The following is an 18,630-nucleotide window of genomic DNA, read 5'->3' on the forward strand; positions in this document are numbered from 1 at the left end:
GGTTGAGGGATAAATATTGGCCAGGACACCGGGGGAAAACTCCCCTGCTCCTCTGAGAAATAGTGGCCATGGGATCTTTTACGTCCACCTGAGAGGGCAGACGGGGCCTCAGTTTAAGATCTGAAAGACGGCACCTCGAAAAGTGCAGCACTCCCTCAGTACATGCGCTGGGAGTGCCAATAGAGCAATGTTGAGCTGGTACTGCAGTTATACTGCTGGCTCTGCCCTGCTCTCTGGTCATGGAAAAGGAAGCTCCACGCTTGCAGACTTTTGCTCACCAGCATCCAAACGTTGATTACGCTTTTAACATTGGCACAGTTGTCTGCTCGCTAACATTAATAAATTTGAAAATAAAAGTTAGTGAGATTCAGTCCTGATGCAGCCGTGTGATGCTGCCCCCTAGTGGTGATCTCACACCACTTGCCACAATTTGCTTTCAGTTTTTAAAAAATCTTTCTCAGGATGTGGGCGTTGCTGGCAAGACTGGCATTTATTGTCCATCCCTAATTGCCCTTGAGAAGGCGGTGGTGAGCCGCCTTCTTGAACCGTTGCAGTCCGTGTGGTGAAGATTCTCCCACAGTGCTGTTAGGTAGGGAGTTCCAGGATTTTGACCCAGCGACGATGAAGGAACGGCGATATATTTCCAAGTCAGGATGGTGTGTGACTTGGAGGGGAAATTGCAGGTGGTGTTGTTCCCATGTGCCTGCTGCTCTTGTCCTTCTAGGTGGTAGAGGTCGCGGGTTTGGGAGGTGCTGTCGAAGAAGCCTTGGCGAGTTGCTGCAGTGCATCCTGTGGACAGTACACACTGCAGCCACGGTGTGCCGGTGGTGAAGGGAGTGGGTGTTTGGTTAATGATCCCACGGTAAAGGGTTAGAGATGCTTTGTTAGATGCGGGTTGTATGCAATTATTTTGCTGTCTTAACATAGCTATTAATCTGTTGATGCTCTATTAAAATAACAGACTGAGTAATTGAGCATTGGCAGGTGAATATCGCACAGTGTAATCTCTGGACTCATTTAAGACTCTGTGTGGTCCTTTTCTAATTTCACGAGGGCATATTCAGAATTCAGAGATCAGTTTCGCTAGTTAACTGTGGGAGAAATCCCAAAAAGCAATGACAGGACCTGTTAAAGTGAGCTCTCTGACAGAGTGAGCATACTGTCAAATGTATTGCTTGTGTTAGTGCCTCATCATTAACATAGAATCACATAGAACTTACAGTACAGAAACAGGCCATTCAGCCCAACTGGACTATACCAGCGTTTATGCTCCACATCAGCCTCCTCTTCCACCACCCCCCTCCCCTCCCCTTCATCTAACCCTATCATCATATCCTTCTAATCCTTTCTACCTCATGTGCTTATCTAGCTTCCTCTTAAAGGCATCTGTTGTTCGCCTCAATTACTTCTTGTGGTAGCAAGTTCCACATTCTCATCACTCTCTGGGTAAAGAATGTTTCACCTGAATTCCTTATTGGATTTATTGGTGACGATCTTATATTTATGCCCCCCAGTTTTGGTCTTTGGTCTCCCCCACTAGTGGAAACATCTCAACGTCTACTCCATCAAACCCTTCCATAATCTTAAAGACCTCTTTCAGGTCACCCCCCAGCCTTCTCTTTTTTTTCTAGAGAAAAGAGCCCCGGCCTGTTCAATCTATCCTGATAGTTATAACCTCTCAGTTCTGGTATCAACCTTGTAAATCTTTTTTGCACCTTCTCCAGTGCCTCTCTATCATGGACCTGTTGGGCCGAGTGTATGTAATTCTTTAAGATTCTCGCTCTCTGTTAGCCCAAACGGAAACCAGCACGGTCGTTTTATCTCAACACGACTATTTTGCACATCAACATTTTTTTTCTCTGTTCCTCTCTCTCCTGCAGGAAAATGATGTTACTTTTGTATGAAGAAGGTTTTCGAGTCGTGATCCACACGTCCAACTTGATCCATGACGACTGGCATCAGAAAACACAGGGGTAAGGCTGGCACTGCCGATTTCTTCAAGGGCAGTTAGCGCCACAAAATTAAGAACGAGCTCAGAAGTGTACGAAAATGCAGCCCCCCCTGATTTGATGAAGGCGGCGGGTTGGAACTCGATTCAGGACATCCTGGCGCCCAATTGCAGTGCCAGCCGTGGCTCAGTGGGTAACACTCGCGCCTCTGAGTTCAGGAGGTTGCGGGTTCAAGCCCCGCACCAGAGACTTGAGCACAAAATCCAGGCTGACGCTCCCGGTGCAGTACTGAGGGAGTGCTGCACTGTCGGAGGTGCCGTCCTTTCGGGATGAGATGTTAAACCGAGGCCCCGTCTGCCCTCTCAGATAAAAGATAATTAATGCCCGTTGCAGCTGGGTGTTGGGGGAGTGGAGGGGGAACTGCTTATGGCTGAGCAGCGTAGGTATCAACTTAAAGGCCAATATTTTAGTTGTACTGAGGCCATTTCTGGCCCGTCTTTTTTTGTTATTTTCTCCTGGAAGTCAGGTTCTCGGGAACCTTTGTGTCGGACGTTTTATATTTGTTCTCTGCAGCACCACTGCTATCATCAGTGGCTGGTGGTTTGCGATGCCTGTGAGCCGTTCCGCATGATTTCAGAATCCTCTGTTGCTTTCCACTCCACACCCGCCCCCCTCCCCCGTGTGATGTTCCCCTTTAATTGTCCCCACCTCTTCTTAAATTTCACTCCCATGCGATTCTTGCTCCCACTATAGAGGTGTTCTTTACTCTTGCCCCGTTCTATACCTGGAGCGGTGAATAATGATGCAAAATGAGCTGACCCAGGAAATTTGAGTGCTCCTAGTACATGCCCAAACTCAGCCCAGATTAGCCCCGGTTCTTAACCTCCTTAGACACGATTTGGAGACCCCAACGTGTGGGACCCACCATAAGTGAGTAAGTGTGTCTTGAGTTCCCCAGCTGTTGGATGTCACATCTAGTAGCGACCTCCTGTCTCTTGTTGACCTTTGGGTCTCTAAAGGTAACCCAAAGAGGCAGTTAGGTGCTGTGATTGCAGAGGATGGGGTCGGCTTGTATGGAAGGATGAGCTGGATGTAGCCTTAATTCATCTGTAATTATCTTTTGTGAAGTCAGTAGAATTACTGAATTGAAATAGATTTACAAGAATACATTATTATTTTGTCAGAAAACCCGGCTAGATCTTCCCTCCTCCTTGATATTAGTGGAAGAAGTCAGCATGGCTCTAAAATGGGTCTCCCTGATTTACCTCACCCAAACGAGGAAATTATACCCTACCTTGGTTTAAGAAAGTTCTGTCTGACAGGTTGCTGATATTTAAGTGTTCAATGAAAACAAATCCATTTCCCCTCCCCGCCCCGCAGTTGGCTCTGAGATTATCCGACGAGTAGCCGAGCTGTTCAGATCAGCAAAGCCTCCCCCCTCCCCCCCCCGTCCCCCCGCCCCCCCAACCACCCTGCTTCCAGGTTCACTCCCCAGCCTTCCCTGAATTAGCCAATCTCAGCGGGACCCCCACCAGAATCGGCCTCGTCTGTCCCAGAGCAAGGTGGGGGGGAGGGGGTGGGAAAGAACCGGCCACTCCGGTGCGGGGTGGAGGGGGGGGGGGGGGGGGGGGCCTGCTGTTCCAGCTCCCTCCACCAGGAAAGGCACACGTGGAGGAGTGGGTTCAGCAGCGATGCCCCTGTTGCCGAGCGGCCTGTGGACCCTCACCGCTCCAGGCTCGCGACCTGGAACCGTGTTCCAGCATCTTGAGAGTGGGGGGGGAAAGCAAAAATGGCGGATGAGAGGTGGGAGTTAACTTTCTTGGGAAATGGAACTGAGGATAATGAGCTAAGGATCGCAAGACTGAAGATATCATATTACATAAACCTGCACTAAACTGAATGTTAATATTTCCATCAGGACTTGATAGCTCTGGAATATAATGATGCACTGTCTTGTCTCGCATTAAAGTAGCTCTTAACACAGCTTCCCTCCTCCCCCAACTCCCACTCCAATAATCTTCTCTGAAAACAAGTCTGTGATGATCAGAGTGTCTGTCTGCTAATCAGAATAGCTCACTCCGCAGGGAATCTGTTCGTGTGCCTGAGACAACACGCATCTTTGTGTCTCTTATTTCCCCCCTCCGTGCGAAATGACTGGTTTCTCTTCTCTTTCCTGTATTTTATTTTCTCCCCTCTTGAAGGCACCGACCTTCAGGATCCAGCTGCACAGAGGCAAACCGCCCTCGCAAAACCTCAGCTTAATGGCCGTGCTCGTCGCAAATCCCTCCGCAGCCTCGCCCCCCGCCTTATCACCGCGACGTCGTCCGACCCCTACGTCCCGGCTCATTCTTTTCAGTCTTCCAGCTCTGGCCTCTTGTGCACCCCTTCGCCCCCCTCCATTCGTGTGACCGTTGGTGGTAGCCGCCTTGTCTCTGCTGTCTGGAATTCCTTACTGTCTTTTCCCCAACCTTCAAAGGCTTCCTCAGAACTTCCCTCTTTGACCGTGGTCTTTGGTCACCTCCCCCTGACACTGCTTATTGGCGTCAGCCATGGCCCAGCGGGCGGCACTCGGGCCTCTCAAGTCAGAAGGTCGTGGCTCCAAGTCCCACTCTAGAGACTTGAGCACAAAGTCTAGGCTGACACCAGTGCAATACTGAGGGAGTGCCGCACTGTCGGAGGTGCCGTTAAACCGAGGCCCCGTCTGCCCTCTCAGGTGGACATAAAAGATTCCATGGCACTATTCGAAGAAGAGCAGTGGAGTTCTCCCCAGTGTCCTGGCCAATATTTATACCTCAACCAACATCACTTTTTAAAAAAAAAAAGATTATCTGGTCATTATCACATTGCTGTTTGTGGGAAAGTAGCCATGATGTGGAGATGCCGGTGATGGACTGGGGTGGACAAATGTAAGGAATCTTACAACACCAGGTTATAGTCCAACAGTTTTATTTGAAAATCCGAAAGCTTGTGATTTTCAAATAAAACTGTTGGACTATAACCTGGTGTTGTAAGATTCCTTACATGTGGGAAAGCAGTTCATTGGCTGTGAATTGCTTTGGGCCGTCCTGAGGTCATGAATATCAATGCAAGTTCTTTCTTTATTGTGTTATTCCTCTTGGGATGTTTACTATGTTAAAAGCGCTATATACAAATCCAGGTAGTTGTTCTTCACGTGTGCGCTTAGACAATGAGAGTGTTGGGCCAAGGAGGGGGCAGGGAGGGGGTGGGGGGGGTGGGGAGGGGACCCTTGTCGATTTCTTCCCCTCCTTTCCTAGATCAGGCGCTCCTGAGGCCAATTGCAAAGTCCCATTGTAAAAGACCAGGGACAGGACCTGGGACCCATGTGGTTATTACGGCTCAATATTACACAAAAGAAAGATCTTGCATTTATATAGCGCCTTTCACGACTTTAGGACGTCCCAAAGCGCTTTACAACCAATGAAGTACTTTTGAAGTGTAATCACTGTTGTAATGCAGGAAACGCAGCAGCCAATTTGTGCCTAGCAAGGTCCCACAAACAGCAATGTGATAATCACCACATAATCTGGTTTTAGTGGTGTTGGTTGAGGGATAAATATTGGCCCTCGGGTGGACTTAAAAGATCCCATGGCACTATAGTGCCATGGGGTCTTTTACGTCCACCCGAGAGTGCAGATGGGGCCTCGGTTTAATGTCTCATCCGAAAGACGGCACCTCCGACAATGTAGCACTCCCCCAGTACTGGACTGGGAGTGTCACCCTGGATTATGGGCTCAAGTCTCTGGAGTGGGACTTGAACCCACGACCTTCTGACTCCGAGGCGAGAGTGCTACCCACTGAGCCACGGCTGACACCAGGGGCAGGATAGTTGCCCGTGAAGGAACTCAGGAGGTAGCGGGAGAAAAGGGGTATTGGGAGGTTCATCAGTGTTTTATAAATTCCTTATCTGCGGATGTTTTGGACCTTTTTTTTAACTTCAAACGCTGCCCTATCAATACAGGTTGGACACATCCCCCATCGCTTTGAACCGAGGTGGCAGAATAAGAAAACATAAGAGTACAGAAGAGATTTACTAGAATGGATCCAGGGATGAGGGACTTCAGTTATGTGGAGACTGGAGAAGCTGGGGTTGTTCTCCATAGAACAGAGAAGGTTATGGGGAGATTTGATTGGTGTTTAAAAACATGACCGGTTTTGATAGAGTAAATGAGAAACTGTTTCCAGTGGCAGAAGGGTCAGTAATCAGAGGACAACAGATTTAAGGTGATCGGCAAAAGAGCCAGAGGCGACATGAGGAAACATTTTTTTACGCAGCGAGTGGTTATGATCTGAAATGCACTGCCTGAAAGGGCGGTGGAAGCAGATTCAATGGTAACTTTCAAAAGGGAATCTGATAAATACTTGAAGGGAAAAAATTTGCAGGGCTATGGGGAAAGAGCAGAGGAATGGGACTAATTGGATAGCACTTTCAAAGAGCCGGCACAGGCACGATGGGCCAAATGGCCTCCTGTGCACTATGATTCTCCGTTTGTACCCTGGGCTTCTTTGCCTCTCCGAGGAAATCGTGTGACTGTGGGCTTGGTTGATGGTGAACATGGGCTGCGCCGTTTCTGGATGGGAGCCAGGCTGGACGGACCAGTCTGCGCACAAACTTACGGAAATGACAGGCAGGAAAAGACCAGCTGGTCCATCGAGACTGCCTTTTCCTGTCCCTTTTTCTCGTACGCCTGATATATTTTGTAGCTGTTGGATCCAGTAAATCTTTTTGAACATGTGGAGCTCGTTAACCAATTGGCACAAAAAAGGCTCATTCTTGTATGTTTTTCAAATATCTGGAATGAGCTGTCGGGCAAGACCAGTATGGACGCAGTATTCAGAGGCCTGGTAGGAGAGTCAGGAGCCGGTGTTTTGATGGGCCGAATGACGTTATTTCACCCTGACTTTTCGTATGTTCTCGGACTGTTACTTTGTAATAAGTCCAGGTGGATCTGATATTGCACCTGGTGTAAAGTTTCTGCAGCAGGGTTCCAGGTGCTGTGTGACACTGCAACAGAGGTGCATCAGCCCCTCCCACTCAAACGGACGAGCCCTGCTTTTCGGAGAGGGTTAGGGGGAGATTTAATAGAGGTGTTCAAAATTTTCCGGGGTTTTGATAGAGCGAATAAGGAGAAACTGTTTCCACCGGCAGGAGGTTCGGTAACCAGAGGACACAGATTTAAGATAATTGGCAAAAGAACGAGCAGGGGAGATGAGGAGAATTTTTTTTACGCAGCGAGTTGTGGTGATCTGGAACGCACTGCCTGAAAGGGTGGTGGAAGCAGATTCAATAGTGACTTTCTAAAGAGAATTGGATAAATACTTGAAAAGGAAAAATTTGCAGGGCTATGGGGAAAGAGCAGGGGAGTTGGACTAATTGGAGAGCTCTTTCAAAGAGCCGCCACAGGCACAATGGGCCGAATGGCCTCCTGTAATGTGTGATTCCATGATTCTAACCGGCAACTGAATGAGAGGTTAAACCGAGGCCCCGTCTGCCCTCTCAGGTTGACGTGATTCATTGTATGTGGAACACTGGGGTACGTTTCTGAGAGACTCGACAAGGCTCTGTTTAAATACGAGTTAGACAGAAGTTTCCTTTTGGCCAGAGAATTCAAGATAGTGAAAATCCAACAGAGAACATTTGCCAGGACAGTATCCTCCAGAATCAGCAGCCTGACCTGTTTGAAACACTTCATGTTTATCAGACCGCCAATAATATGTCAAAGTTCTGGTTTGACAACAACCTTTAACTCTGCCCAAATCAGATTATCGTTCACTGCGATAAAAACAAAAACCAGTCAGTTCCCTATGAGGCCATGGTATGACTTTGAATTCACAATACAAGCTACCCTCCCTCTAACAGCCGCCCTCTAATTCCCCACCATTACGGAGAGAATCAATAAAAGGTCGCGACTGAAATAACATTGTACCACATTTCAGTTACTGGAAATCCCTTCCAAACTAATTTGCAAACAAAAGCTCAAATGGTCACTTCTTGAATACAGGCTGAATGTTCTCTGTATCTCTCCTTTTGTTGAAATACCATTAGAGAAATAATGCTTAAATGGGGCCAAAAATAGGCTCATTACTACCAAATGGAAAAATGGATCTCTTCATGACAACCACTGCACAGCAAGCTCTCCTGCGTTTCTAAACGAGATTAAAAACGATACAAAAGCAAGGAAGTCATGATGAACCTTTTATAAAACACTGATTCGGCCTCAGCTGGAGTATTGTGTCCAGTTCTGGGCACCGCACTTTAGGAAGGATGCGAAGGCCTTAGAGAGGGTGCAGAAGAGATTTACTAGCGATGAGGGGCTTTGGTTACGTGGATAGACTGGAGAAGCTGGGGTTGTTCTCCTGGGAACAGAGACGGTTGAGAGGAGATTTGATCGAGGTGTTCAAAAATCATGAAGGGTCTAGACAGAATAGATAGAGAGAAACTGTTCCCATTGGCAGAAGGGTCAAGAACCGGTGGACATAGATTTAAGGTGATTGGCAAAAGAACCAAAGATGACATGAGGAAAGCTTTTTTACACAGCAAGTGGTTATGATCTGGAGTGCACTGCCCGAGGGGGTGGTGGAGGCAGATTCAATCGTGGCTTTCAAAAGGGAACTGGATAAATACTTGAAGGGAAAAAATTTGTAGGGCTATAGGCATAGGGCAGGGAAGTGGAATAGCTGGATTGCTCTTGCATAGAGCCAGCACTGACTCGATGGGCCAAATGGCCTCCTTCCATGCTGTAACCTTTCTATAATTCTAAGAATCAGTTAGAACCATAGAAAAGATACAGCACAGAAGGGGCCATTCGGCCCATCGTGTCTGCGCCGGCTCGAAGAACAACCAGGTGCCCATTCTAATCCCACTTTCCAGCACCCGGTCCATAGCCCTGCAGCTTACAGCACTTTAGGTGCAGGTCCAGGGACTCTTTAAAAGAGTTGAGGGTCCCTGCCTCTACCACCAATTCGGGCAGCGAATTCCATACACCCACCACCCTCTGGGTAAAAAAGTTTTTCCTCATGTCCCCTCTAATCCTTCTGCCAATCAACTTAAATCTGTGTCCTCTAGTTCTTGAACTCTCCGCTAGGGAAAACAGGAACTTCCTGTCTACTCTATCTGGGCCCCATATAATTTTGTACACCTCAATCAAGTCTCCCCTCAGCCTCCTCTGCTCCAAGGAAAGCAACCCCAGCCTATCCAATCTCTCCTCGTAGCTGCAATTTTCAAGCCCTGGTAACATTCTTGTAAATCTTCTCTGCACTCTCTCCAGAGCAATTACGTCCTTCCTGTAATGTGGTGACCAGAACTGCGCACAATACTCCAGCTGTGGCCTTACCAGCGTTTTATACTGTTCCATCATTACATCCCTGCTTTTGTATTCTATACCTCGGCTAATAACGGAGAGCATTCCGTATGCCTTCTTCACAACCTTATCTACCTGTACTGCCACCTTCAGGGACCTGTGCACATGCACTCCAAGGTCTTTCACTTCCTCTACCCTTCTCAATATATTCCCGTTTACTGCGTATTCCCTTTTACTGTTTGCCCTCCCTAAGTGCATTACCTCACACTTCTCCGGGTTGAACTCCATTTGCCACTTTTCCACCCACTCCACCGACCCATTGATATCGTCTTGGAGTCTACTGCTATCCTCTTCACTATCAACTACACGGCCGATTTTTGTGTTGTCTGCAAATTTGCCAATCATGCCCCCTGCATTCAAGTCCAAATCATTAATATATACCACAAACAGCAAGGGACCCAACACTGAGCCCTGTGGCACACCACTGGAAATGGATTTCCATTCACAAAGACATCCATCGACTCTTACCCTTTGTTTCCTGTTACTGAGCCAATTTTGGATCTAATTCGCCACATTTCCCTGTATCCCATGGGCTTTTACCTTTCTGACCAGTCTGCCATGTGGGACTAGTCCTACTGTTAGCACAGTTCAAGTACTTTGTATGATAGAACTGTTTTTTTTCTTTCTCCTCTCTCACTCAAACTGGGATAACAAGAGTGATTCCAGAACTGAGAGGTTGTATGTATCAGGAAAGACTGAGCAGGCTGGGGCTTTTTTCTCTAGAAAAGAAAAGACTGAGGGGTGGCCTTTAAGATTATGAAAAGAGTTTGATCGGTTAGACGTAGAGAAAATGTTTCCACTTGTGGAGGAGACCAGAACTAGGGGCCATCAATATAAGATAGTCACCAATAAATCCAATAAGGAATTCAGAAAAAACTTCTTTACCCAGAGAGGGGTTAGAATGTGGAACTCGCTACCACAAGGAGTAGTTGAGACGACTCGTATAGATGCATTTAAAGGGACGCAAGATAAGTACACGAGGGAGAAAGGAATAGAAGGATATGCTGATAGGGTGAGATGAAGTAGGGAGGGGAGAGGCTCGTGTGGAGAATAAACACCGACATGGACCAGTTGGGCCGTATGGCCTGTTTCTGTTCTATAGATTGTATGTAATGGCTCTGTGGGCTGCTGAAGTACGAGAACGCCAACGCTTAATGTTCAGGCCTAGACAGCGAGGTTTGGTGGGATATTCGCCTTCCTGTGGGGGTGGTTGGGGGCCATGGCAGGAGGAACATGGCAGTTGCCCCACTTTCAGTTCACCTTCGCGCCCTTGCGGGAGGTAGCCTTGGACGAGGTCCCTGTCTGATTTCTATTTTTCCGTCTTGTTGCCAGGCGACTCCGAGACCAATCATATCACCCCCTCACCAGAGCTAAAATCACGGACCTCCCCGCACTGTGTGACTTAGTAAAGTCACAAGTCTCATTTCCCCCCCCCCCTTTCGGATGAAACGTTAAACCCGAGACCCCATCTGCCCTCTCAGGTGAATGTAAAAGATCCCATGGCACTAATTTCAAAGAAGAGCAGGGAAGTTCTCCCTGGTGTCCTGGCCAATATTTATCCCTCAACTAAAATCACTAAAAAACAGATTTGCTGGTCATTATCACATTAGATAGATCAGAGTACTTTCTAAATGGTGAAAAGCTCGAAACAGTAGAGGTCCAAAGAGAGCTAGGGGTCCATGTGTATAGATATTAAAATGTCATGGACAAGTACAGAAAATAATCAAAAAGGCTAATGGAATGCTGGCCTTTATACCTAGAGGACTAGAATACAAGAGGGTAGAAGTTATGCTACAGCTATACAAAGCCCTGGTTAGACCACACCTGTAGTACTGTGTTCAGTTCTGGGCACTGCACCTTAGGACGGATACATTGGCCTTGGAGGGAGTTCAGCGTAGATTTACTAGAATGATACCTGGATTCTAAGGGTTAAATTATCTTGGAGAAGAGATTCCACAAACTAGGGTTGTATTCCCTGGAATTTAGAAGATTAAGGGGTGATTTGATCGAAGTTTTCAAGATATTAAGGGGAACTGATAGGGTAGATAGAGAGAAACTATTTCCGCTGGTTGGGGAGTTTAGGACTAGGGGACATAGCCTAAAAATTAGAGCCAGGACTTTCAGGAGTGAAGTTAGGAAACACTTCTTTACGCAAAGGGTGGTAGAAGTTTGGAATGGCAGTTGATGCTAGCTCAATTGTTAATTTTAAATCTGAGTGGTTAACAAAAATCTATCAAGGGTATTAAGGGATATGGGGCTAAGGCGGGTATGTGGAGTTAGGTCACAGATCAGCCATGATCTCATTGAATGGTGGAACAGACTTGACGGGCTGTTTGGCCTTCTCCTGATCCTATGTTTCTATTGCTGTTTGTGGGATCTTGCTGTGCGCAAATTGGCTGCTACATTATAACAGTGATTACACTTCAAAAGTACCTTATTGGCTGTAAAGCGCTTTGGGACATCCTGAGGTTGTGAAAGGCACTATCTAAATGTAAGTGTTTTTCTTTCTTTATAAACATTAAAGATATTTTCCTCCTGGTTGTTGCTAGGATATGGCTGAGTCCTCTGTATCCACGGCTACCGGAAGGGAGTTCTGAGACGGCGGGCGAATCGGCGACGAACTTCAAATGCGACCTGATTGATTACCTGTCGTCTTACCGATCGGCTGGGCTCAGCGAATGGATCGGTCACATAAAGCAGCACGATCTATCAGAAACCAGGTCATCTTAATTTGACTTCATTACTCTATTCTGAATGTGTCATCCCAGAGTATCCGAACCCAACCTAAACAAAAAAAAAATTCGTACAGTTTAATTCCCTCAGTCAGGCCACAGAATGGCCCACACGCCCAGGCTCCCATATGCACACCTGGGCTAGTCGAGTGGTATCCCAACCCGAGTCAGATTCCTCAGGGTCGGGGGTAATTTTCATACTTTAAATATGCTCCCAAGCCTGGTTTTTCCATGCACAGAGAGCGTTGTTGGATTTTGTGGGAGGCTAAATTGGGAGTGCAGCAGCCCTTTAAAGTCTGCTGCGCTCTTAAAGGGTGACAGCATATTTTGTTGGAGGCTGAGTTAAGGGGCCAAGAAAGATCGGAGAAGCTCCCAGAACTGGCCACCTTCGATGAGGAGGACCTGGATCTCTTTTTTTTTTGGAAGTGGTGGCTCTGAGGAAAGTGATAATTTTTAGGACGTGATATTAGTAAAGCAGATGGCACAAACCCCACATTATTACCAAGGGCAGGCACCGGGGATGCAAACATTGATGGAGGGACACACATTGGAGTAGAAAAATAAGCTGATTGCACCCTCTTTGGAATGTTTGACGATTTGTTGGCCAGAAGCAACATATGACTGTTAGTGTCGGGGGCAAACGTGTGTAGGATGGTAGTAAAGACCGCTCTTTTTCGGCTGGCACGGACACGATGGGCCGAATGGCCTCTTTCTGTGCCGTAACTTTCTATGATTCCATGATAACCTAATATCTCCTTAAATCAAAAGCAAAATACTGCGGATGCTGGAAATCTGAAATAAAAACAGAAAAGGCTGGAAATACTCAGCAAGTCAGTTCTGACGAAGGGTCATCGACCTGAAACGTTAACACTGTTTCTTTCTCCACAGCTGCTGCCTGACTTGCTGAGTATTTCTGGCATTTTCTGCTAATATCTCCTTATGTGGCTCGGTGCCAAATTTTCTTTGATAATCGCTCCTGTGAAGCGCCTTGGACGTTTTACTCCGTGAAAAGGCGCTATATAAATGCAAGTTGTTGTTGTTGGCGGTGGTGTCGATGGACGTTGATGGAGTGAATTCCCTTCTTGATGAATAAACACCATAGCGTTGTTATCTGGTGTCCTGATGGCAACACGAGTACTGTCAATAACACCCTGCATTTTCAGGGAACCCAGCCAGCGGGTGGAAGTGCTGAGCCCTCTGGACAATGTGAGATAGCTCTCACCCATATCTCACCCTTTCTCTGTACAACTTCTTTCTCGTTCTTTTTCTTTGAATTCCTGCCTGAAGTTTTTTTTTCCCAAAATGGATTTTTGAACGGATGCTTTTTGACCTTGCAGACACAGGCTCGGTGGTCCTGTGGCAGATCTGCGATGTTTTATAGAGAAGCAGTAAGATCAAGTTGACCTGGATATGGCGTTAGGTTGCCAACTCTGGTTGGACATGTTCCTGGAGGTGTCATCACACGACGTCCTGTCTCCAATCGCCCCACCCCCCCCCCCCCACCCACACCTCCAGCCATTGGTCGCCCAACACGTCCATCCTCACGGGTGTCCCGCCTCCCTGCACCGATTGGAAAGCGAACAGACTCTTTGTCACCCGATTGGATGATTCTTGACTGTCAGTCGAACAGACTTTAGATTTCCTCATTTCCAATATTTTTTATCACTCATCGACAAAAGTGTTCAAAGAAAGTGACTTTTTTTTTTAAATGCCCCTGTGGTTTTTCTCCCGAGTTGCTCACTGCAGTGACCCGGAGATTCATCTTTAGTTCCTGGAGACTCCAGGACAATGGAGGCAGTAAGGTCAAGTTGTCCTGGATATGACGGAGGCCGGGCTTCACTGTTTGGTGGAGGGCTTGGCCTGAGTCATATTGGTCCTTTTTAATGTCATGATGTACCTTCTGAGCTAATAGGTAAACTTTAACAGTGTCATTTGTTCTACTCTGATTTAAAAAAAAACAAAATGTGTTTGGGATAGAAACAAAGGCACTTTGTGATGTTTGTGACGAATGTTGTTTGTGTGAGATTCCTGCCAGCTAGCTTAACGAAGGTATGTTTGTATAAAAGGGTTACTACCTTCTGTTAACATGTCACACAGCGCACGTTCATCCCAGATGACTGAGGAGAAATGCTGGAGCGGGGCATCTTGCGACGAGCGGCTTTGAATTGTTTTTTTTACACCTCACCCTTCAGATTGTATTATTTTTGCGGCGTAACTTGCTGGCAGTGCGAACCGATAACGGCACGGCGAGGGCCTTAGTGAACGCCGGGACCAGCGGTCTATCCCCTTAATCAATGAAATTTAAGGATAGAGAAAGAAACAGGGAACAACGGAGAAGGAAATAGGGTGAATTAGAGTCAAATTAGATACAGAAAGAGAAGGAAAGAAAGATTGGATTAAGAGGGAGAGAAAAATGAGACAGAAAGGAAAAGTAAGAAAAAAAAATTCAAAATTTTAAAAATCTCTGGGATCAATTTACTATCTGCAGGAGTGAGACTCCACAGTTTCAATTGTTCCCTTTCTGGGCCTCCAAGGATGGGTTTCATGTCAGGATCATAAATCACGTCATTAACAGGGCCCTTGCAACATGAAATACCAGCCCTGAATATCTGCGGCACGATTCATTTGTATTTACGGCGCAAATCCGGCAATTTGTTGACGCTGAGTGAATGTCAGTGATAGTGAGATCCCGTCTTTGGGAGGCTAACGGCAGAGGCAGCGCAAATCATCCAGCAACTTGTGCAGATTTGCAAGTCACGGAGTATCTCTTCCTCGCCACAAATTGCTGGGTTTTTTTTAATGCACTAATAATGGCGTGCACCGTGAACTCATCGTTATTTTTCCAGCAATTTCTGGGCTGTTAAGATTATGCAGACAATAAAGTCCACAGTCAGACTCTGAGCCCCCCTTCGTTTGCTCAGCAGTGGGTGCCTTTTGTCCGATTAAATGCAGTGGCTGTGGGATCGCTGTTTGTCCCTTGGATGTTCGCTGTGTACATAGTACACTGTTTATCTCTGTTGTTCTGTTTATTTGGATTGCTGCTTTGCCTTATTTATGGGAAGTACATTTTCCCACTGTTTGCTACAAAGCGAAGAATGTCCATCGTGTTGCACAGCGTAAAGGTGAAACCACACTCTTGACACCAGCTCCCGTTCCCAGAAACTTTCAGTCGCATTTCTCTTGCTCTGCTGAGCGACAATAAGTGAAGCTCCACATTACTGACAGCAATAAATAAATGAGGGAACTTGCATTTATATAGGGCCTTTCATGACCTCAGGACCAAAGCGCTTTACAGCCGATTAAGTACTTTTTGAAGTGTAGTCACTGTTGTAATGTAGGAAACGCGGCAACCAATTTGTGCACAGCAAGATCCCACAATCAGCAATGTGTTAATGACCAGATAATTTGTTTTAGTGATTTTTTTTTATTCGTTCATGGGATGTGGGCATCGCTGGCGAGGCTGGCATTTATTGCCCATCCCTAATTGCCCTTGAGAAGGTGGTGCTGAGCCGCCTTCTTGAACCGCTGCAGTCCGTGTGGTGACGGTTCTCCCACAGTGCTGTTAGGAAGGGAGTTCCAGGATTTTGACCCAGCGACAATGAAGGAACGGCGATATATTTCCCAGTCGGGATGGTGTGTGACTTGGAGGGGAACGTGCAGGTGGTGTTGTTCCCATGTGCCTGCTGCTCTTGTCCTTCTAGGTGGTAGAGGTCGCGGGTTTGGGAGGTGCTGTCGAAGAAGCCTTGGCGAGTTGCTGCAGTGCATCCTGTGGATGGTACACACTGCAGCCACAGTGCGCCGGTGGTGAAGTGAGTGAATGTTTAGGGTGGTGGATGGGGTGCCAATCAAGCGGGCTGCTTTATCTTGGATGGTGTCGAGCTTCTTGAGTGTTGTTGGAGCTGCACTCATCCAAGCAAGTGGAGAGTATTCCATCACACTCCTGACTTGTGCCTTGTAGATGGTGGAAAGGCTTTGGGGAGTCAGGAGGTGAGTCACTCACCGCAGAATACCCAGCCTCTGACCTGCTTGATGTTGATGTTGGTTGAGGGATAAATATTGGCCAGGACACCGGTGAGAACTCCCCAGCTCCTCTTCGCGATAGTGTTGTGGGATCTTTTACATCCACCTGAGAGGGCAGACGGGACATCGGTTTAACGTCTCAGCCAAAAGACGGCAACTCCGACAGTGCAGCACTCCCTCAGTACTGCACTGAAATGTCAGCTTGGATTTTGTGCTCAAGACTCTGGAGTGGGACTTGAACCCACAGCCTTCTGACTCAGAGGCGAGAGTGCTACTCACTGAGCCATGGCTGACACCTGGGGCATGATTTTAGCACGGAGGCGGGAAGGGAGCGGGGCGAAAGATAATCGTATTCGAAACCCGGAAGTTAAGTTGGTGGGTCGCAATCTGCAATCGCGACCTTAATGTGGGCAATAAATTTTAGTTTCGGGTTTTGTGCCCGGTAGCCAGCCCGGTTGACGGGCTAGCTGGCTGTCGGGCGGGAAGGCTGGGGTTCGGAGAAGATGGGCTCGTGGGCCACGGTGGGGGTGGGCGTTGAGTTCTGATACCGGAGGTGGAGATCGGGGTGGGGGGGCTGTTACCAGGAAGAGACCGGAGGTCGGGTGAAGAGATCGCAGATCGGGAGAAGAGCTCTGAGGCTGGGAGAAGAGAGCGGAGTTCGGGTGAAGAGTTGGAGGTGGGGGATCCACCATCTTCTGGGGGGGGGGGGGGGGTGGTGTCCACTATGGTGAGGGATCCAGGAGGGGGGGAGGGGGATCGGCCGATGGCATGGGCCCTGACGGCCAAGTGAGCTTGCTGGGCCTGGATGAAGCACTCCTGCTCCTCCGGGCCCACAAGCAGTGCAATAAAGGCACTCACCTCATGGATCCGGCCCTTCCCGCCTGCTTTCACATCACATGAATGGGAAGCGATGGGAAACCCGAAAAGGTACGGTTAAATTTGTAATTAGTTTTACAATACACAAAAAATTAAGTACCTCAACTATCGCAATGAGGTACATTGCCCTTTAAGTATCAACCCGCCGGCTTTAAGTGGGGGCGGGACTTCCTGGTTTCTGTTGTGTGCGAATCCAAACGCGCCTGGGTCAAACCCGGAAGTGGGCACAGTGGAGCCGGGATATGGTCCCGCTCCAAAAATCCACTATTTTTACTGCCCACCCGCCCCTAACCCAACCCCTTAATGAGAAAGAAACAGGAATAAAACAGAAGGTTGAGGTCTGTCTGGCTGGAGTTTGAAAAATACCAGACTGTGTCTCTCTTCCCTTCAGTTAAACTTTCTTTGCCAAATATCCATCTCGCTCCTTCTTGAATCTGCTCAAACGATCCATTCCCACTGACTACCCCAGGCAGTCTGTTCCATATATACTCAGTGTCTGTCTCTTCACCTTCCCAATTCTGAACTCGAGTCTGTGTAGCATTGTTGTAGAGTTTATGATTATGTCAAACATATTACTGGTGTTCAATTTATTTATGCCCCCAGAATCTCGAGCAACTTAATATCTTCTCCCATGAGCTGCCTCCCCCCCCCCCCCCCCCCGAGTGTATTTGTTCTTGGGATTTGGGCAAGAAGTATTTATTGCCAATCCTTAGTTGCCCAGAGGGCATTAAGAGTCAACCACAAAGTGTGGAACTGGATTCACATGTCGGCCAGATTGGGTAATGACATTAGTGAACCAATTGGGTTTTTACAACAACCCAGAAGCTTTACTGGTGCCAGCCTACAAATGACCATAAGAACATAAGAAATAGGAGCAGGAGTAGGCCGTACGGCCCCTCGAGCCTACTCCACCATTCAATAACTCCACTTTCCCGCCTGATCCCCATATCCCTTGATTCCCTTAGTGTCTGACCAGATTTATTGAATTCATTTTCATAACTTGCCAAGGTGGGATTTGAACAAGTCCAGTACTGTAACCTCTAGGCTACCTTGCATTGTAGCTCAGTTACCTAAATCTTGGCATCAGGTTAGTTGCTCTCTTCTGTACCGACTCTACTTCCAGGATGTCTCCACTTCAATATGGTGACCAGGAATGAGTATAGGAGTACAGGTGGACCCAGGTCACTGCTGGGTACAAGTTAATTATCACTTCTTTCAAACACAAGTCACTTCAAACTAGCGATGCTGGGACTGTGGCCCTGAGGCCATGCACAGCCCCTTCCACCCAGTCCCCCTGTGGGTCCTCTGGCCACCTGCTGCTTTGTGTTTCCTTGGCTTTCCGTTCACACCCTGTCAACACCGAGTGAGATACTGGCCCTCGGCATGAGGTTAGTGAGGAAACCATGGATATAAAGGCCAACAGCAAAGAGAAGAGCAGGGGGGAGCTTGGGGCAATAAACTAAGAGAGATCAACAGAGCTGAACTTATCTTGCATTGTAGAAAAGAAGATGGGGAGGAGCTGTTTTATTTCTCTTTTGTCCTGAATTTTCTCTCCCCTCTTTCCTCTCCCCTGTCCCCCCTCTCCCCTCTCCCTCATCTGGGCTGCATTCTGTCCCGACTCTCAAGAGCAGATAATACAAGGGGTTCTAATCTGCTGCTGTCTTCCGTTCTAGC

General features: G+C 47.6%; 1 protein-coding gene across 6 annotated transcripts in view; it reads left to right on the forward strand.

The window, feature by feature from the left end:
- The window catches only part of tdp1 (tyrosyl-DNA phosphodiesterase 1), a 167,320-nt gene that overhangs the window by 53,236 nt on the left and 95,454 nt on the right, over positions 1-18,630 (forward strand). For 5 of the 6 annotated variants that reach the window (XM_067992057.1, XM_067992055.1, XM_067992054.1 and 2 more), the window contains exons 7-8: positions 1,881-1,973; positions 11,878-12,048. In XM_067992057.1, coding sequence (XP_067848158.1) covers positions 1,881-1,973; positions 11,878-12,048 — 264 coding nt within the window. The remainder of the gene's footprint in view (positions 1-1,880; positions 1,974-11,877; positions 12,049-18,630) is intronic. The other variant, XM_067992060.1, reaches the window with a different exon arrangement.

The sequence above is a fragment of the Heptranchias perlo genome, chromosome 10 (assembly GCF_035084215.1).
Source record: "Heptranchias perlo isolate sHepPer1 chromosome 10, sHepPer1.hap1, whole genome shotgun sequence".
Classification (NCBI taxonomy): Eukaryota; Metazoa; Chordata; class Chondrichthyes; order Hexanchiformes; family Hexanchidae; genus Heptranchias; species Heptranchias perlo.